A 22,105-nucleotide genomic window follows, 5' to 3' on the forward strand; every position below is an offset into this window, starting at 1 on the left:
GTCTCCATGGTTATAGAGCCTGTTTCATAGACACATCTATTAAGACAGAATTAGGCTCATCTTGGGTTAAACTAATCAAAACCTTGTGAACAGGGATTAATAATAATATAGGGCCTGAAACAAGGCTCTATACAACAGGCATACACAACCATGGGAACACCAGAAGTTGTTTTAATGTTAAGACAATGTTAGGATGGATGTGTGGGGCACTCACCTCTTGTGACAGGAAAGGCATGATCTGTGCGAGAATTGCATTGAGCCGTTTAGCAATCTCAGTCTGGAAGAGAGAGGAGGAAGGAACATGGTGAGGACTACATCAACAGCCAGCTTGGATTACTAACAGAGAGAGAGAGAGGACTACATCAACAGCCAGCTTGGATTACTAACAGAGAGAGAGAGGGGACTACATCAACAGCCAGCTTGGATTACTAACAGAGAGAGAGAGGGGACTACATCAACAGCCAGCTTGGATTTCTAACAGAGAGAGAGAGGGGACTACATCAACAGCCAGCTTGGATTACTAACAGAGAGAGAGAGGGGACTACATCAACAGCCAGCTTGGATTACTAACAGAGAGAGAGAGGGGACTACATCAACAGCCAGCTTGGATTACTAACAGAGAGAGAGAGGGGACTACATCAACAGCCAGCTTGGATTACTAACAGAGAGAGAGAGGGGACTACATCAACAGCCAGCTTGGATTACTAACAGAGAGAGAGAGAGAGGACTACATCAGCAGCCAGCTTGGATTACTAACAGAGAGAGAGAGGGGACTACATCAACAGCCAGCTTGGATTACTAACAGAGAGAGAGAGGGGACTACATCAGCAGCCAGCTTGGATTACTAACAGAGAGAGAGAGGGGACTACATCAACAGCCAGCTTGGATTACTAACAGAGAGAGAGAGGGGACTACATCAACAGCCAGCTTGGATTACTAACAGAGAGAGAGGGGACTACATCAACAGCCAGCTTGGATTACTAACAGAGAGAGAGAGGGGACTACATCAACAGCCAGCTTAGATTACTAACAGAGAGAGAGAGGGGACTACATCAACAGCTAGCTTGGATTACTAACAGAGAGAGAGAGAGAGAGGACTACATCAGCAGCCAGCTTGGATTACTAACAGAGAGGGGACTACATCAGCAGCCAGCTTGGATTACTAACAGAGAGAGAGAGAGGGGACTACATCAGCAGCCAGCTTGGATTACTAACAGAGAGAGAGAGAGAGAGAGAGAGAGAGAGGGGACTACATCAGCAGCCAGCTTGGATTACTAACAGAGAGGGGACTACATCAGCAGCCAGCTTGGATTACTAACAGAGAGAGAGAGAGGACTACATCAGCAGCCAGCTTGGATTACTAACAGAGAGAGAGGGGACTACATCAGCAGCCAGCTTGGATTACTAACAGAGAGAGAGAGAGAGGGGACTACATCAGCAGCCAGCTTGGATTACTAACAGAGAGAGAGAGAGGGGACTACATCAGCAGCCAGCTTGGATTACTAACAGAGAGGGGACTACATCAGCAGCCAGCTTGGATTACTAACAGAGAGAGAGGGGACTACATCAGCAGCCAGCTTGGATTACTAACAGAGAGAGAGGGGACTACATCAGCAGCCAGCTTGGATTACTAACAGAGAGAGAGAGGGGACTACATCAGCAGCCAGCTTGGATTACTAACAGAGAGAGAGAGAGAGGGGACTACATCAGCAGCCAGCTTGGATTACTAACAGAGAGGGGACTACATCAGCAGCCAGCTTGGATTACTAACAGAGAGAGAGGGGGGACTACATCAGCAGCCAGCTTGGATTACTAACAGAGAGAGAGAGAGGACTACATCAGCAGCCAGCTTGGATTACTAACAGACACAGAGAAGATGACAATGTCAATGTTTACACCTCCACCGCACCTTCCAAGAAACCATTTCAGTTTTGGTTGGTTGAACATAGACAGACACACACACACACACCACTATGCTTGATAACACAGCAAGGGCCTCACACACACTTAAATCCCTCAGTCCACTACAGAGTCCATCTAGACCCCGGATGTCCCATTACTCTTGACTGAAATGAATGGGAGAGAAGCTCTCCTTAAAACAAACCAGATCTGGTCTCCCTCTATCCCACATCCATTAGACAGCTGGCCTTATTTCATTAGCTGTTTGAAATATGATAATACCATTTGGGAGGAGGAAGACAAACCAGGGTAATACTTCACAATTACTACACAGCCATTTCACTGAAGACAGGGAGAGAAAGGAGAGGGGAGGCTGGCTGACTAGCAATATCTATCACCAACATCATTGGTATAGAGCGGGTGGGGGGGGACAATACCTCGGGCCTGATTCAGACAGAGCACTTTAGAGCCCCACATTTGGAGGGCTGGATACAGTTCTGCTGCTCTTGGATATCCACAGACATAGTCGCCAAAACACAACCCTTTTCCTCCTAACTTATTTCCAGAGAGCAACAGAGGGAGAGACTTGACACTAAGCTAATCTAATTTGACTGTGTTGGGGAGAGAAGAACTAATGGATTGTGGGGCAGATGGCCCAGCAGGTGTATGTGAGCGTGGGACAGAGAGACGGGGGCTTTCTCCTTTGTTTCTTCACGCATTCCTCTCATTTTACCTCGTTTAATAGTAAAGAGGGGATGGAAGAAAAAGGGGGTGGTAGTGGCCTTTTGCCCTGCTGTGGTGTCACTTCTGTTTGACTCGGGGAAGGAAGGAAGGAAGGAAGGAAGGAAGGAAGGAAGGAAGGAAGGAAGGAAGGAAGGAAGGAAGGAAGGAAGGAAGGAAGGAAGGAAGGAAGGAAGGAAGGAAGGAAGGAAGGAAGGAAGGACGGAAGAAAGAAGAGGGTGTGGGGGGAGAGAGACCCATTCTGACCTGTCAGGAACTCACAACCCCCTTAACCCCAGGCAGACTCCCCTCACATCTCATTCCCCTCCTCCAATCCCTCCATCTACATCCTCCTATTCCTGTCCCCTCTCTCTCCTGTTGCCAGGGCAACGGCGGCCCAGCAGGCCCTGTCTGGCGGTGGTGATCATTATGTAAATTGGGCCTGGGCTTGACCATAGCAGGCTGTAAAATCATATTACGCGCAGAGGCAGGTCATTAAATAGAATTTTTCTGGGCTGTCGATCAGATCAGAGGGAGAAATGAATGGGGGATAAGAGGGAGGAGGAGGGGAGCGCGGGGGGTGACTTGTCTTCATCCCTGGAAACAAGAAGAGACACACAGCTAGATCTGTAGAGGCTGACTCAACCTAACAACCAAATATCCTCCGCGATTCAACCACACTACACATAACATGCACAATAGACAAAACAGCCACCATTTTCTACTGTTCATTCACTACTCCTCATATAAAGGGACTTGCATGGATTGGAATTGGAACGCGCTCTGAGTTGAGTAAACATGCTGTTCTTTCTGGATGAGCGGCTCGCTGGCACAAGCCGAGCTGGAACACCAGGTGCTCAGACAGCCGTGACCTCACCAACGGCGTGTTGCCTTTAGGGTTCGTCCAGGTTACAACATTCCTGGAACGTTCTCCCGACCTTAACGTCGACTCTGGAGTACCTGTTCCTGTTCTGGTCAGCTGGTGAGGTACTCCTGGCTCCGACCAGAATGTAGAAAAAGTAGAAAAATGTATGAACAGAATGTATGGAAAGTACTCTATAAATACTCAAACACAAACCAGGGGTAAGAAATCCTTGAGCAGCAACTGTCACTAATCTTGTCTTTTCTCCAGAGGCAGGCATCCTCTCTCCTTTGAAAAGGCCTAAGATACCGACTGACCAAAAGCATCCAGGGAACGCCATTCAAAAGAGACACAGAAAGAAACACTTATATCGGCTGTCAAAAGGCCAAAACTACTCAGATGTCAGGAGAGAATCACTACCCAGTAAACACAGAGGGACAAGTAGCAGAGATTCAGTAGAATACTACTCAGATGTCAGGAGAGAATCACTACCCAGTAAACACAGAGGGACAAGTAGCAGAGATTCAGTAGAATACTACTCAGATGTCAGGAGAGAATCACTACCCAGTAAACACAGAGGGACAAGTAGCAGAGATTCAGTAGAATACTAGTCAGATGTCATTTTATGAACACTTGTCGAAGATCTACTTATGGTTTCACTACACTCGTTCAGTAAATAATTCTACCTCATAACACCAGGGGCTGGGAATTGCCAGGGACCTTCTAATACAATATTATCCCAATACATAACTGTATAGAACCCCCCCATCACATTCATATGTTGGAGACCAGAGAAACAAAATGGTGCCAACGAGTGTTGACGACGTGGGAAGACAGACTGCTGAGCACCTAATGGGTCCAATTTCCAGAGTGTACGCACGCACGGCGTCGACTCAACACCAACAGCTTTTAGGCCAGGAGGCAGATAAAATAGGGTATTGTCACTTTAAGCCAATGAAAACCAAGCCCTTGAGCGGCGTGGCGGTAAAGGCTGTTCACTCCGGCTCCACAATTACAGGTACTCTGGCTCAGAGCTGTCTGGTGCTGCTAGTATAGAGGCCTCTCAGAGGATGGCCCTGTCAATAGCTCTGTGTTGAAAACCATTTGCCTGTTTGTCGCTGGAAGCCGCTAGCCGAGTGGCGAGAGGACGAGACTGATGAGGTTTCAATTGGCAGGAAAACAACTGGTGACAGGGAGTCAGTGTCACACGCTGAATGAGAGAGCCACAGTGGTTTATGATCCACACACACATTTCCCTATCCGTCTCAAAGACGTCACGCTACTCGGCCATCATTGCAATCCTCTGCCGCAGTAGCAGCCCCTCAGATCCCTCCTCCCGGCCCCTCACTGTTCATGTGCAGCAGATCACTCCTCCCGGCCCCTCACTGTTCATGTGCAGCAGAACCCTCCTCCCAACCCCTCACTGTTCATGTGCAGCAGATCCCTCCTCCCGGCCCCTCACTGTTCATGTGCAGCAGATCCCTCCTCCCGGCCCCTCACTGTTCATGTGCAGCAGATCCCTCCTCCCGGCCCCTCACTGTTCATGTGCAGCAGATCCCTCCTCCCGGCCCCTCACTGTTCATGTGCAGCAGATCCCTCCTCCCAACCCCTCACTGTTCATGTGCAGCAGATCCCTCCTCCCAACCCCTCACTGTTCATGTGCAGTAGATCGGGGACTAACAGTTTATTGATGTATGCATTTACCTCCCTGTTGATTGGCTGGGAGCAGGGCCAGGGGCTACTCCTAATAGGCAGGGACACACGACTGAGACCTGACAAACAGATGCTACTGGAACCTGACTGACACACACACACACGGAGCAAATAAAATTGTTGCTATTTTTCTACAAATCACTAAGTTCTTTAGGGGCCTGAAGAACAGACAGACACACAATATTTCCTTTAATTATCCCTGCAACCAGGTACTTGTCCATTCCACTGGATCAGCATTCTGACTGACACATAAAACCCAGTGGGGTGGTTGTAACACAAAACGGCTTCAACGAGACCTTCATGGTCTTGTGGGAGTGTAGCAGCAGATCCAGGCTGACCAGAATGATGAAGCACGTTTCACAGACACTAGTAACCTCCATCCATGTGTGTTCTCCCAGGCCGTTTGTTTTGGCTCACAGACAAGTCGACTATCATCACCTTGGCAAACAATTCCTAGAATCCTGTGGAAATTATTCATTTGAACAAGCTCTCCCTTGCACACACACACACACACACACACACCTCTCTCCCTCCCACTCAGGCCACAAACAGGACTTCCCTAAATAAAGCTCCCTCTCTGTGAAGCCTCGTTATCGACAAGCAGGGGAGGAATTGAGCAAACACAGTGGAAAAACTGAGCGCCTGAGGAAGAAAGCCCAGGTTGTCAATCAGAGCAACAGAGAGAAAATATGAGAGAAAGAAATATGAGAGAAAGAAATATGAGAGAAAGAAATATGAGAGAGAGAAATATGAGAGAGAAAATATGAGAGAGAGAAATATGAGAGAGAAAATATGAGAGAGAAAATATGAGAGAGAGAGACTAAGCAGCGAATAAGATGGAGTAACCTCTGAACTCCTCACACTGACACACAGAGACACAGCGCTCAGCGGGCCTCGTTGCCGTGGCAGCCTAATGAGCTGCACTAATTAAAATCACTTATTGACAGCGAAGCGAGGGTGATTATCTCTGCCCCGCAACACCCTTGACACCCCACGCCGCCACATCATAAGCGCTCTGTCAAAACAAAATCACCCCCATGGCCGCCTACCCACCCGGGGCGCCGCCTACCCACCCGGGGCGCCGCCTACCCACCCGGGGCGCCGCCTACCCACCCGGGGCGCCGCCAGGATGTGTTAGACTATATTTATATTATGTACATGCAGCTTTGTATATACACATATCCATGTGTGTTTGAAAGGAGCACACACACACACACACACACACACACACAAACTAGCTCCACTGAAAAAGGGGGCAAAGACAGATAACCATGTTTCCTCCACTACCAAGTAAATCCTACTCAGAGCAGGGGGAATAATATGCTGCCTGCCTAAAGCCCATCCCCTCGACCAGCCTGCCTAAAGCCCATCCCCTCGACCAGCCTGCCTAAAGCCCATCCCCTCGACCAGCCTGCCTAAAGCCCATCCCCTCCTCCTCGACCAGCCTGCCTAAAGCCCATCCCCTCCTCCTCGACCAGCCTGCCTAAAGCCCATCCCCTCCTCCTCGACCAGCCTGCCTAAAGCCCATCCCCTCCTCCTCGACCAGCCTGCCTAAAGGCCATGTTCATACATCATATTACAGTGCTAATGACACACTGGCACAGCCCATCTCTCACGTCACATCACACTGAGAAGGGGGTGGGGTGGGGGGTGAAGAGGAGAAAAATAAACAACAAGGAAAGAGCGAGAAACTAGAAAAGACAGAAGAGAGATGAAAGGAACCAGAGGGAGACTAGAGAAGACTGTGATAGATGCCACAAATCACCTCGCCACTAAAAAGCCCGCTTCACGGCCCGGTGGATATTGACAGACTGTTTGACTGAGCACTGTTCCCCCTTCCTCTCTAAGGCGGCCATTTTGGCTGTTTCTCCAGTAGTGAGGCAGGTCTAATGTCTCCTCCATTCACAGCCAGGCTGAGGGAGGCAGCCCTCTGGTTGGCTTCTACTGCTGATTAATACTTTCTGCTGAGAGGCAGCTGACCTAATGAGGTTTTAGACTGGCTGGCTGGCTCTGCATGCTGCCTTTAGTGAGTCAGACTCGTCACTGGGAGAAACACACACATACACACACACTCAATCCTTGCCAGACTTCACTTTAATCTTATCAAAGCAGCCCCATCAGGCCGCCTGCCCCGCTCGCTGTTTAGCCCGTCAGCGTTTTCACAGACAGGAAGGGAGTCAGTGTGTGTGTGTGTGTGTGTGTGTGTGTGCATGTGTTACTTTGAGGAGTGTATATGACTGAGGGCATAGACTAAGGTCTTGTATGTGTGCGTGTGTTTGTCAGGAGGCAATGAGAACGTGAGGTGTCTGTCTGTGACTGAGAAGCATTTAAGACTGAGGGGATCGACTAAGGTTGTGTGTCTGTGTCATTGAACAGTCAAAGCTCTTGTTTTCCAATCCCCTACAGACAGACAGACCACAATGTGTCAGACATAATGAGTATGTTACATGCACACTGTGTGATTATTTGGGAATAATCAGATTAATATAATAGTTTGATTAAAACATTTACATGCTTTGCAAGAAAAACTAATTTCCCTAATAATAATAATAATCCTGTTTTCATGGAGCCATCAAATCAGGCTACCTGATGGCACTCTGATAAATGCAGAAAATCACCAATCAAAATAAACCTTATACCACAGCGACCATGTTATTTTTGGGAAGCAGATTTGATTCTGAGTTTGGACATAAAGTTTGTATGGGAAAACTACTTCTAAGACAGATGCATTCAGTTGTTCAGAACTCACTTGTCTGGCGCTAAAGAGGGAGGCTCTCGGCTGGTGCCAGCACAGGCGCAGATCAAATACACCACTGGAACACCGGTGTTTACATGTCCTAATAAGTCTAAAGATTGCTCAGAAAACCATGTGCCTACTGACATAGTTTAATATCACATTATTACTGTGCATGTAAACATACCCAATGACTCACAAGCTGATGTCCCCATCTTCCTTCATTTAACTGACAGACACCAGGACTGATAGAGGCCCCATACGCTGGACTGATAGAGGCCCCATACGCTGGACTGATAGAGGCCCCATACGCTAACAACCACTCTTTCAAAGTAGACAGATGAGGATAATGCTACATACCTGTTTGTGCATCTCAATGTTCAGCCCATAGGACATCTCATAGTACTGGAAAAGACAAGAGTCACATATAGAAACATTCATATCCCATTCATTTACTAGTTAGAATATCAAAAAAGGTAAATAGTGGACAAATGAAAACAAGCTGAGTTTTCCATGGGAGCCAGTGTGCATGTCAGAATGCTGGACTCCTGAGCAGGGCTAGGGGAGAGAACTAGCTGTCCTAGCCGTTACTGATTAACACTTCAAATCCTCCACCCAGGCCGGCTCAAAGGCTGTAGTGATCCCTCTATTTCTATCCCTCTCTTTGTTCTTCCAGCTCTTTTTGGGAGTCTAGGGGGTGAGCAAGGTGAACCGTGTCTGAGAGGATAGGGTAAATGCTAAGCTACAGGACACCAATCCACTTCTTTTGAGCACAGTCCGATTTGAAAATGCTAAGTTGCTAACTCAATCAGTCTGGTGAAATACGAGTCTTTCAAAACAAATAGATTGTTGTCAATCGTAGATTAGACATCTGTAGCGATACGCACTATGAGGGCGTGAACCGGCGGCTGCCAGATGAGGCCTAGTTAGTCCATCCTGTTTATCTAACAACCCCCCTCTCACACACTACCGCTAAACCGGTGCATGTGTTTCCTCAGAATAAAGAAATAATGTTTAACTAAAGTACCAGTGCGTTTGGTTAAAGTCAATCCTGGCGTGGACAAATAAGATAAGAGGAGTTTATATGCGCGGGGCTTCAGCTCAGAGTTTGGCCTCTGTTACATCATGTCTAGGGACTGACTGGTTATTTTCCATTCATTCACCAGCCCTTCTTGTGTTACCCAGAACATCAGCTAGGCTCTGAGTTGGATCAATGTTGTAGCTTGACAGTAAATACTCAGGCACAAATAACTTTGTACCATCTACACTTACAAGTTCTATTTGATCATGGGGGCTTTGAAAATGAAAAAATGATTTAAAAAAGGAATGTTTGAACGTGGATCAGCTGGAGCTGTTGTTTTAGAGTTAAGTCACGTTCTAAAATGGCAACAATGTAAAGGTTAATACTGCTATTTGTTTTTTAATGGTAATACTTTACTATGTCCTCTACTTGATGAGGTCATTCAGCCATAGGCCACAGTATTGTCTGCAAGTCATCCCAGATAAGAGGCCACCGCTAAACAGCTAGGCTAAAATATGTCATACTCCACCTTGACTAACTAGTTGTCTACTTTGCCAGGGGGGTCCATTCTACCCCCCCTCTCTCCATCCTTAATGAGAGCCCTGGGTGTCTTAGAAGGCCCTGGATGTGTCAGAAAGGCCCTGGGTATGTGAAGGCCCATAGGCCATAGCTCACCCTGGGACAATACTGCCCTAAATAATCAGCTTCACACACAAAGCCAGCAGGCCAGTCATTAACCCTTAGGGGGTCAGGGGCATAAAAGAGGCCATGGAGCCATTATGACCCGCCCCAATCACACCCTGTTATCAACGGCCGGACATTTGACCTCTGGTGGAGATTCACAACAAACCCCATAGGCGCACACACACATTTCCTCCAATCACAGGAGGCCCAATGTCCCTTTCTGGCCAATCACCACACAGGGATGATCAACAATCTCAAATGCACCCAAAAATAATCACTCAAATTGCCTCTGCAAACAAACACGGTTGCTAACGTTTCATCCGAGGGAAAATAATAACACATCTTACTAACCATCACATGCAGGGTTTTAGTTCCAGGAAGTTATTGTACATGTATGTAGTGTGATATTCTTACCATGACATAGTGACGCTGCATCTCTGTCTTCTCATTGGCCAGTTTGTCGTACTCCACTTTGAGACTGAAAGAGGAGAAATATGGTCCATTATTATTAGCCAATATTTATGCTTTATTACATAATTAATACGTGCTAGTCCAATTCACAGAAATCTAAGGTTAAAAACACAATACACCATAATCACTCAATATAATTGTACCATGTGCAAAATCTAAATTCTACATACCCAAAATCAACTTGATAGTACCAACAGCACCTTCACATTTCCCATAACAAACATGCCATGTAAAACCCAGTGTTAGCAGATATCTAACTAGATTGATCATGAGTAGCCTAGCCCAGTTCTTTCAGTTGAAGTACATCCTCTAAAAGTGGATGTCATTACCTGTGGTACTGGGCCTGCAGGAACTGAAACTCGTCTTTGATCCTGTCGCAGGACTCGGCCACGGTGAACTTGAAGCCAGGCTGCCCTGGTTGGTGTGGTGCCTAGAGAAAAGCAGTGTTGATATCAATAACCCCAATGAAGTGGTGGTGCAGCCACACCCATTACATAACGCCTAGAGCTCAGCCCATTTCTATAACATACCAGACTATAACACATAACGCCTAGAGCTCAGCCCATTTCTATAACATAACAGACAATAACACATAACGCCTAGAGCTCAGCCCATTTCTATAACATACCAGACTATAACACCTAGAGCTCAGCCCATTTCTATAACATACCAGACTATAACACCTAGAGCTCAGCCCATTTCTATAACATACCAGACTATAACACCTAGAGCTCAGCCCATTTCTATAACATAACAGACTATAACACATAACGCCTAGAGCTCAGCCCATTTCTATAGCATAACAGTCTATTTATAATCAATAGCAACAGAAAGATGGCAAAATAGTATCACCATCCTTCATCATGCTTTTTTAGCCTCCCTCTCCTATAGGCCTCTCTCTTCCGTGTAAAATTATTTTTGCTGCTGCTGAATGGTGGTTTGTCAGTGTGGTACCCAAACGTTCCCTTGAGCCCTGCCTGGTGGCCACTTTTATAATGGTGGGAAGAACCACTATCACTCAAGAGTGCGATGACAGAGGCGGGTCAGTGCGCCCGTCCTCAAAGAGCACGGGAAGGGGGGGTGAGCGGAGAGCGAGAGAGGGAGGGGAAATCACAACCTGATTTGTGAGGAATTCAATGCATGCCAATGATGCCGTGCAGTAAGCTTGATAATTACAGCATATCCGCTACTGCTTCAATGCAGCAGCTTGGAGGAATTTAGAGGGTAAAAAAAAATTAAAAAAATCGCTCAGAAAATATTTTTTTCCCTCTTACATATTTCGTTATTAAAACTGCTCATAATAATAATGATACGTGAATCGATTGTTTATTTGCAGTTTCCTGTCGAAACGTGTTGTCGAGTGCCATAAACAGAGGGACTAGGCTACTCGACGTGCAGACCATAAATAGTAAGGTGCAGATCACGAGCTCGTGTCTGACAAGATCATTATTTTGAAGGCGGTACATTTGCATTAATTCGCAGAATAATCTCAAGAGCTGGGATACTTACCGGATGCCGGCCCTGTGGATACATCTTGAATGTATCCTTTTTTGAGGGAAATCGGGGGATACTTCAGTAATCCGAGTAGATGTGCGATAGTCCGCCACCCCTCCCTGTGCGCACAAGCGGTCGGACAATGCCAATCCTCCGCGGCGGAGAAAACACTTCGACCCTCCGATCTCTCGATCTTTAATGTTGATTTTAAGCCCCTTTCCCTTCACCATCACAAACAAACATAACAAAAAAGCACAACAGAATGGATATTAGCCAAATTAATGGAGTAGGCAATAGGAACACGCACATAGCTTCAAAATATGTTCGTGACGACAGCAAGGAAATACTTGCTGAATTTAGTCAATGGCATATGCAGATTATAGCCTCTATAATTAAACTCAATATCATCGCCTGGTCCGTCTCTCAAAAATACATGTCATAATAAGCCGCTATTCTTGATTTGCAAATATTTCTCCGGCATGTTGGGAAATGGTGATATCTAAATGGGTTTGTTTGACAGGTTTGTTGGCGTGTCAAGCCTTCACGCTAGAGTGATAATAGGCTACACTAGCAGACGGAAAAAATACAATAGCCGCGTAACACGGGTAACAATTTATCCCAAACCAAAAAGACCAGCCTCGCTACAATCAAAGTTGATACATTGTATCATGTTTTGTATTATGCAACAAATGTAACAATTTGCTGTTCGCCGAGCTGCAGTGTTCGAGCGCAACTGGAAAACTGAATATTTGACAAAGCGGGCTGCGGGATTATGACATTCAGTCCACCAAGCTTGGTTATAAAACACACTGCTGTTTTCAAAGTAGCCCAGCTATGAAAGCTACACCACCCGTCTTGTTAGCGGGCTCTTCTCGGGTCTTCTTCTTTACCTTTGTCTCGATTGATTCCCCTCCCCTACGACGGCAATAATCCCTCTGTTGAACGAATTTTCACAATCCACGGCTGGTAACCTTCCTTATGAGAATGAAAAAATGATCCAAAAGTAATCGCTGGTTACATGGAATCCTTGTCCCAGCCGAGCCCTTTGGAACTTCGGTGATCTCGTGGCGCCGCACGACCTGCCTCGACAATGCCTTTCCGATCCGACGTCGGAGAGCCGTCGATTAGAACGAGTTGTTGACCGCATAAAACTTCCAAGAAATCCTTTCTTGGCTTAATGCAATTATTGACGAGTCTTCTAGTAAATCCAAATACAATTTCGTAAGTTAAAAGATGTTAAATCGTAGAAAAGTTGGATGTTGTAACGAAGCAATTGCTTGCATTCGATTTACCCAGTTTCTCCAACGCTTGCTGTACCACACACAGACTGTGCACTGACACGAGGACTCAACTGCCGCGAGAAGGCCTCTCACAAGCCAATCGGATTCTCCGAAGGAGTTTATCTGCATTGGCCTATCAGAGAGGGATGTCCCACGTGGGGAACATAGTACCCTTGTGTTCCCATTGGACTGTGATATATGACATCATATATTCGCCATTTTGGATCTAAACTGGTATTCAATTGACGAACTTGTAATAAACAAAGGTAATTATAAATGTTTCTGCCACAAATGTCAGAATATACTGTTTGACTTTTAATCATTGATATATTAAATCCCTCATGTGATGCAGACATGGGCATGTGCAGCATGCCACACATGCTTAAATCTCCTATAATGTTAGATACAATGTAACAATCAAATTGAATGCCTAGCATGCCGTTTCTGGACTAAAAAGTGTCCTAGCAGTTAAGCAACTATTTTTCTATATCAGCTAATTACTTGTCTCATTTAAACGTTTAGAATAGGCTATACTGCAGTTTATGAAATCTGAAACTCACAAGCACATTAAATGTGCTCTGAAGAAAGTATGTGTTCTATAGTTTATCTTAGAAGATCCAGCCTACAAATAGCTTAATCATTTAGGACTGTAGTGTTTAATGAATGTTTTTCTCCATCACATAGTTTTGAAAGCCTATAATTAAGAACGATTGAATTTAATAAGTCTAATATGAATACTAGAAAATGGGATTAAATGTATTCATTGATCAGACTGATTTGATCGACCTACATTTTTAATAAGACCTCAACCATCAACAAGCTTTTTTATCGGCAACGCTGAAAGGTACAACATGTCTGCCCCCGAGGAAGTCAGCCTATCACGTGTTGCTCGCTATACTCAGCCCCACGTGGGGCTCCCCTTTCTCGTCACTGCTCGTTATCCAATGGATGTGCAGCTGTCTTACCTCCTCGCTTACAATTGGCCAGAGGCAGCAAATGCTGTCAGTCAGGATCCCATGATGTCAATCAATACCACGCGGGGCTCAGCGCTGACAAATGCCTGTGCTTCTCTCCCTCCTGCCTGCAAATAGTCCCTGGAATGGCTGCTTAATTAGCTTCGAATGGCTTTTCCTTCCAGCTCAAACAATCTGTCACTACCATGTGGTAAAAAGAGCCTTGCATAAAACAAAAGAGGGGGGGGAGGTGGAGTTAGTAGGGGCTAAATATCAGTTTGATTCCCCCCCTCCTCCACCGAATACATTTGTATTACCGCAAAACAAAGCATTTACCTCGCTCTAACATTGGCTCATTGCAGCCAACAGTTTCTGTCTTCATTGGGGTTTGTTTTTTTTCCCTCCGTAGAACAAAAATTTGAGATTATATGCATTTTAATCCCTTGTTTTTGGAAAGCTAGCCTATAAGCAAGCAGGATGAGGCCGTGATAGTGTTCTTCATGGCCTTATAGAAATGTAAATATAGGGTATAAGCATGTTTGCTAAATAACGGTAATGATTTATTACCAAAGTCGACATCATCTCTGTGAACCTAATTATTGCTCCTGTTTACTCAACATCAATAAATTATTCATCGCGCTAGAGAGTAGTGCGAATTATGCTAGAAGTCAAATATGGAATGGGCCTATATTTTTCATCACTAAAACGACCTAGTTTACATGGTTAACAAACTAATATTTCATTCTGACTTTTCCACTATGTGAAAAATCCATCTTTTTTTTTTTTTTTTTACCACATCTGTGCAGACCTGAAAGCAGGAAAAATAAACATGGTATACATTTTAAAGTGTAAGCTATGTGTAAATTCTAAGTTAAAGACATTTGCTTCAGATGAACCTTCAAACGCCTGAAGATATCACCACTTTAATTGGATGCCTCAGACGTTTACGCTCAGGGAGACTAGCAGGGTCATTCCTCAAAGGAGGGAGCAAATGACCACTCCTCATTGGCTACCTCATTGTAAACTTTGGACTGGCCCACGTGGGCTAGTTGAGGGCTGGAACAAAGACTCTGGGCTGAGGTCGAATGCATAACAAAAGGCCCCAAATAGTAAAACTGGGCCAAAGGGCTGCTAGTCTACCAATTTTACTAAAGTATGGGAAAGAAACTATGTAAATAACCCAGATCAGTTTCCATTTAAAAAAAAGCACGATCAACGAAAACCATTACCTGGCCATAAGTGCGCTGTGGTTGGAGTTCAAAACATGGAGAAGACCTAAAAGTCTTGATCTCTCTCTCACACACACACACACACACACACACACACACACACACACACACACACACACACACACACACACACACACACACACACACACACACACAAGTACATGGTGGACCTTGCATTCTAATATCACACACAGAGACCCACTTTTCCCTCATCCTCAATAAAGAGTGGCCTGAATTAGGAGGCAACAAAGGCCAGGGCTTCACCTCTGGGAGAAGAGGCCCTCCACCCTCGCAGACCTCTGCACTGTTTATTTACACTGGAACCATGGACGCTGTGAAACTCCCACCCCGGGGCTCTACACACACTGGGGCTATTTGCAGAGGTGGTTTTAATTCTTTGCAGAGCGATGATCGGCCTCCCTCTTTCACTCCATCTCCAGGCTTACAATTGGATTCCCACAGCCCTACCTGGCCCCCGCAAACCAGCCCCCAAATTAATAGAACAGATGTCTGTTTTCAGTGGTTTTAGTGGCCGCTAAAGACCAGAATCCCATTTGTTCTGCCTGCAGAATTACGCTCTCTACTCAAACAAACCTCCGGTGCCGAAAGCACAGTCTCACGGCCAAGCCTACTGCTGGTTCCTTCCAGCCACTACTACCATCATCTCAGAACTGATACTTCCTGAAATGAGGCCCAAAACATTTTTTTACATTTTTTTTATTGAGACCTCAGTTGTGAAGTGTAGGAGGGGCTACGTTAACTCATGCAACATTTCTCGCAATTTTTATTACGTAACCAAATGGGGACTTTGGATTCATTTTTACGAGAGCACACACAATACACTCTCGCTCTGTGGATCATGCACATATTCATTTAGCTAAATGCTAGCATTATGCCATTTTAGCTAGGCTATCGCCCCCACCCAGAAGCAGGGATGGTGAGCTGGGGGTTTGATGTTTCGCGTCCATCCGTCTGCTCTCTCCTATCCAGCCAGCACTCTCCCCTTAGTGGAGCGGAAAATGAGGGCCTTATTTCCATGGCGAGTCGGGGTATTGTGGAGCACCGCTGTCTCAGGATTATTGACATGCTTTCATAGGCGGGCTCAGGCCCTGAAAGGAGACACATTCCTGGCCACAATGGGCCCAGTGTGCAGCGAGGCCGGCCTGAATAGGGCCCCGAGTGTATCAGGGTGACTCGTCAGCCAGTAATCAATGCAAACAGGATGAAAGAGCCTTATCAAAAGGGACAAATGCAGACATGAGCAGTGTCGCCAAACAACAACAAAAAAGTGAGCGAGGGAGGGAGGGGGAAAAAATAAAGATGGAGGCTTTTGGCAGAAGCCCCAGGCCCGCATTGGTTCGAATGCTGCTGTCGAGCGAACTAGGGGAATGGAGCCAATTATCATTCTGCAATTCTCATTCTCTGACATCAACAGCCACTTAGCCATATCTTAAAAACACAAGGAGTAGCATTATCAAAGCCCTCACTGCCAAAAATGTTTTACAAAGGCTGTGCACTGTGCGGATTGTATCAAATCCCTATATAAAATTTTAAAAAACAACCAGAGAGACTCTATTTGTTAATCTTACACGGCCAGATTTCACAAACAGACGCCGCAAAAAGTGAAGCCAGTTCTTGAGGAATTTCCCTTCGGAGAATCCTATCTGGGGCTGATGGGTTTGCCTCTAATCCTGCCATGAAAGAGGCCGTCCTCTCCAAAGAAACCTGTGGCGTGTAAGCCTTTTGAAAACACAGCTGCCTATCAGGCCAATTCGTTAAGGCACTAAAGGTAAACGGGGACAAGAGGCTCCTGGAAAAACTCTGTCACAATGAGCTCTTTCCCACATCGTTAGAGGAATCAATAGCTGCCCTCGGTTCAGATGGGGCCTGCTGCTTCAGGAGACACAGAGCAAGAGAAGACTCTCCATTCTAGCTGGTATGGGGGGTCGGCTCACTCGGATGTTCATTTTTCTCTCAGCGAGACACTTTTTTTCAGATTGCAACAACATTCTCCAATGAGAGGTCGAAGTGCAAAGTCTCACACGTTCAAGATGCCCAGATTCAATTGGCTACTTTTTTGTTTTACTAATGAATCCCTTAGTCAGTTCTTTTTTATAAACTGTCAAATTGTATAATAGAGTAGAATTGGGGTCTATCATGGTGTTTAACACTTCAACACAATGTCATTTATATGGGGATGAGTTTTATATTCCAATAATTCTATTGGCACTGCAGAGGCTTGGGCGGCCATATTTGATTTATTTGCACACTATTGTTTACCCCCTCCCCTGGTTTGATATCGAAACACACAGGGCCCCGGCGCCAGGTCATTCAATGACTTTTTAGCATAATGCAGTTGAATATGTATGCTTTCAAAAGGGTCCACCTCTGTTGTTGCTGGTGATTAATACAGTCATTCTGGGAGTGCTTGTTGTGTGACTCGATTCACAGGCCAATGGGCGTTAGGCTCTTTAGAGCGCCAGTGTTATTTTTGGTGATTACTGTCCAAGTGGTGGGGCTTTAAAAGCAGGTCAACAAAGTGACCCTCCTGTCCTCCAGCTGGAGTGTGAAAGGGAGCTGGTGTGTGATGGTGGTGGAGCACCTCACCCACTTGCCAGGGACGATACCGGAGTGCCAACCCCTGCTATCGCCGCCGGCAACGCAGAGAGCGAGGGGGCGGGGGTACGGGTGCTGGAGAGCCGACACATTCTCACTCGACACCCACACATCCACTTTAGAATGCGGCCGCTTTTGCAACGCTTGGTGCACCGTTGTTTCAAAACGTCTTTACATTGAAAGCTTCAGGCGTTCAATAGCTTTGGCTTTAATTTTTATGGATCCTACTCAAAGGTATGCTAATCACGGGGCGGTTGAGCAGAACTGAGGGTGTGTTTGGGACATGTCTGTCACCACCCCCTCTCCTCTCAGCACACAGCTCTCTCGCTTTCTTTCCCTTTCTGCACCTCCTTGGCTCACCTGATCTCTTCCTGTTTTTCCAGCATGTCCCCCTGGGTCCCATCCAGCCTGGCAGGCAGTTCAATAGCCCCTGCGGTGAACGCGTAACAATCCCCACACCTGTGGAACAAGGCCCATTGTAAAGACTCCCCTCTTTCTCCCTTTCCCAATCCCCTTAAGGCACGGACACACCGCTAGTGTTTGTCGGCCGAGAGTACTTAGCACTTCTGAACAGAGTGCTGTCTAATTTGCAAACCGATTTCTACATGTAGTATCTCGTGAAAATTTCAGCAGTCAGACGACCGCACCGAACGAACAGCAGACGACCGCACCGAACGAACAGCAGACGACCGCACCGAACGAACAGCAGACGACCGCACCGAACGAACAGCAGACGACCGCACCGAACGAACAGCAGACGACCGCACCGAACGAACAGCAGATCAACATTCAGTATGTTGTCCCTTATATCTGTATGTGAAAGACAGATGAGGCCTCCTTTTACTGGCCTTACACCCCCCCCCTCTGTCTTGCCTGTCATTGGAACACCCTGGTGTGAGCCAGCAGGTGTTTTCTCCCTCCCAGACGAGTCATTGTGGAGTCAAGCAATGTTGAGAAGAGCTTAACTCCACGGCCTCGGGGATCAATTAGGCCTCAATGCAGCGCAAACAGGTTATCTCACCCCCCATTTGACAGCCCCCGGTGACACGGTAGGGGGCACAGCTAAAAAGAGGAGGCAGAAGTTCCATAGACACACAAAGCCAAAGGATTGATGGAGCTAATCTGTGTGAGAGAGTGTGTAGAAACACATACCCAAACAAATACTCCCACTCAGACACACACACATAAAATTATTATACTCACAAACACACACACAGATACACAAATGGATACATACACACGTACACACACCCTGTTGTTTACCATCCCATATTTTGGCGATCATATTATCTCTGTTTATCCAGCTTTGTCACTACAAAACATGACTAATACATCTGGATCGGTCAAATGGTATTAGATATTGAGTGATCTTCTCAGTATGTGAGTACAGCTTGACATATCACTGGTATCTCTGTCACTTTCCCTGGTCTCATCTTCAGATTACTCTCTCTCCACAGGTCACCAGACTGGTGAGGTCATTACAGCCCTGAAAGGGGTTTCCAAGGGAACAAGCCCCAGCACCAATTCCCCTAAGGCCTGGGGCTAGAGAATGGAGATGTGTGTGTGAGTGAGTTTTGCAGGGGAGAGATAAATGAGAAGGGAACTTCACCTGGGGTAAAAACAACTGGTCCGGCTGTTCATGGGTCATCAGTAAACGTTGAGACTTGCCAGGCACATGCCCCCCGGCCCAACGAGAAGGCTATCATTTGTGCCGATCAATAGCGACTAATGACCAACTATTCCATGGCAGTAATCTCAGACCGCCCAAGCATCCCCAGGGAGTTGGGATCACAAATTAGGAAGATCTGTAATACACAAGGATAATGACTGTAGCTATTGTTATCTCCACTAATATCTGGTGAGGCGATCAAAGACCTAGTATTTATCATGTAGACCACCCACAAGCATAGTGCAGTACACACACACTAGTGTTGTTGATATGGATCAATCAGAGTAGTGCCCCACTCCCTCAATAGCGTGTTAGTTAGAGGAAGCTTCCTCTACATCCCTTCCTCTTGTCCCATCATTGACACCTCAAGCCCGCTGACACACACACACACACACACACAGCCAACGGCCTCCAGCGTTGATCATTTCAAGCTGCCCTCTTAAAAGCAATGCTGTTGTCAGGGGTTTCTTTTTGTTGTTGCATGTTGACTTCATTGAGTGCTTCTATCCTGCTATCAGGTTGTTTTCACGCCCCTCCTAACTTCATGGTCCACTTATCGCTGGTCTGGAGAGCTGCACCAAGGCCCATCTCGCTCGCTCTCTCTATCTCTCTCTCTCTCCCTCTCTCACACATCTCTCTCCTATCTCTTCCACATGGTTGGTGCCCAGCTTAAACAGCAGACCAGCCGCCAACCTCTTAAGCCCCTCTCCTGTGTGGTGGCAGCCCACTTAGCGCATTCGACAGCAAGGCCTAATCAGAAGACAGAAGGGTCTCTACTGCGTGTGTGTGTGTAACAGCGCTGCCGGAGAGTATCGTGTAGGACACTTGGACAGACCGCCACTCCAAAGTGTCGTCACTCCGCAGTCCATCATGTCATAAAAGCCCAGATGAGGTTAAACACTCCTTAATTAACTCTCAGAGTTGGGGTCGTCTCGTCACAGGGAGTGTGTGTGGAGTGTCTCCCTCCATGCGCCGCTGAAGGTCTTTGGCTATGCTGCCACCATGCTGATACCCGGCGCTAATGCAAGGGCGAAACGTGTTTGCACATGCTTATCAACTGGCCATGGGCCAGTTCAGCTGTTCAGCTCACAGTGGTAACTGATTAGAAGTAGGGTGGCCGAGAACTGACCCTCAATCAGTTGTTGACAACGGAGAGTTAACGGAGTGGAGTGCGGAGGCTGTCAGGATTTGATGATGTCACAGGGGTGGAATGCATTGGCCCCGGCAGCACTTCTCTTTAGCTCCCCCCTGGAGAGGCAGCTGATAACCCCATCCAGGGCTTAGTGGGGGTTACAAAGTTTCATCACACGGCCCGCTGAGAGGAAACTGAAACCATGCAAACATCCAGCAGCACCACCACCAAACAAGCTCTGAGAGTCAGGGGGGATACTGTCTGTCCAGTTCCAGGGGGAGAAACGATGTTCCCATACTGTAAACTGGTTTCCTTGTTCTGATCCTTGTCTCCTTTCCTTCATGATCTTGGAGATGACTGGCTCTGCATCCAGCATCCATTATGTACACACTGCATCTATCTGGCTCTGCATCCACCATGTACACTGCATCTATCTGTCTCTGCATCCATTATGTACACTGCATCTATCTGGCTCTGCATCCAGCATGTACACTGCATCTATCTGGCTCTGCATCCAGCATGTACACTGCATCTATCTGGCTCTGCATCCAGCATGTACACTGCATCTATCTGGCTCTGCATCCAGCATGTACACTGCATCTATCTGGCTCTGCATCCAGCATATACACTGCATCTATCTGGCTCTGCATCCATTATGTACACGGCATCTATCTGGCTCTGCATCCACCATGTACACTGCATCTATCTGGCTCTGCATCCACCATGTACACTGCATCTATCTGGCTCTGCATCCACCATGTACACTGCATCTATCTGGCTCTGCATCCACCATGTACACTGCATCTATCTGGCTCTGCATCCACCATGTACACTGCATCTATCTGGCTCTGCATCCACCATGTACACTGCATCTATCTGGCTCTGCATCCACCATGTACACTGCATCTATCTGGCTCTGCATCCACCATGTACACTGCATCTATCTGGCTCTGCATCCACTATGTGTCTCTGTATCCACCATGTACACGGCATCTATCAAGTTTCCTTCATGATCTATCTGGCTCTGTGGCTCAGTTGGTAGAGCATGGTGTTTGCAACGCCAGCATGGTGTGGGCAACGCCAGGGTTGTGGGTTCGATTCCCACGGGGGGCCAGTACAAAACAAAAACTAAATAATGCATGAAATGAAATGCATGCATTCACTACTGTAAGTCGCTCTGGATAAGAGCGTCTGCTAAATGACTAAAATGTAAATGTAAGTACCTCAATGCGGAAGACACATTTCAGTTGAAGGCATTCAGTTGTACAACTGACTAGGTATCTCCCTTTCAATTAGCGGTCTTGATGAAAAGGAAGAGAGACAGGTAATGTAAGCTATTCTGTTGTCTGTGGGAGAATCAGGAATAGAAAGAGCAAACATGCTTGTAAGTGTCCCACCACTGGAGGGAAGCACTGAGCACCTGGTGAGACCTGCCATGTCGAGTGCTTTTGGCCACTTCTCAAATAACCGCGGAGATTTCGCCCCTGCTTCTTGATTGCTTTTCCCCGGCTGACCAAGTCCCCTCTCCCAACAATGAGTAGAGGCCCAATGCAGCCATTTTTATATCGATATCAAATCATTTCTGGGTAACAATTAAGTGCCTTACTGTAATAGATTTCCATTAAAAT

The 22,105-nt window shown here is 46.5% G+C and overlaps 1 protein-coding gene across 9 annotated transcripts in view; it reads right to left on the reverse strand.

Annotated features, from left to right (window-relative positions):
* LOC123725164 (transducin-like enhancer protein 3-B) overlaps window positions 1-12,942 on the reverse strand; it is a 55,719-nt gene extending 42,777 nt beyond the window's left edge. For all 9 annotated transcript variants that reach the window (XM_045689575.1, XM_045689574.1, XM_045689570.1 and 6 more), the window contains exons 1-6: window positions 12,489-12,942; window positions 11,614-11,819; window positions 10,434-10,534; window positions 10,048-10,111; window positions 8,289-8,333; window positions 215-277 (exon numbers count right to left, since the gene is read on the reverse strand). In XM_045689575.1, coding sequence (XP_045545531.1) covers window positions 215-277; window positions 8,289-8,333; window positions 10,048-10,111; window positions 10,434-10,534; window positions 11,614-11,637 — 297 coding nt within the window. In that variant the 5' untranslated portion in view covers window positions 11,638-11,819; window positions 12,489-12,942. The remainder of the gene's footprint in view (window positions 1-214; window positions 278-8,288; window positions 8,334-10,047; window positions 10,112-10,433; window positions 10,535-11,613; window positions 11,820-12,488) is intronic.
* Window positions 12,943-22,105: the final 9,163 nt, after the last annotated feature.

This window comes from Salmo salar, chromosome ssa11, assembly GCF_905237065.1.
Source record: "Salmo salar chromosome ssa11, Ssal_v3.1, whole genome shotgun sequence".
NCBI classification, from domain to species: domain Eukaryota; kingdom Metazoa; phylum Chordata; class Actinopteri; order Salmoniformes; family Salmonidae; genus Salmo; species Salmo salar.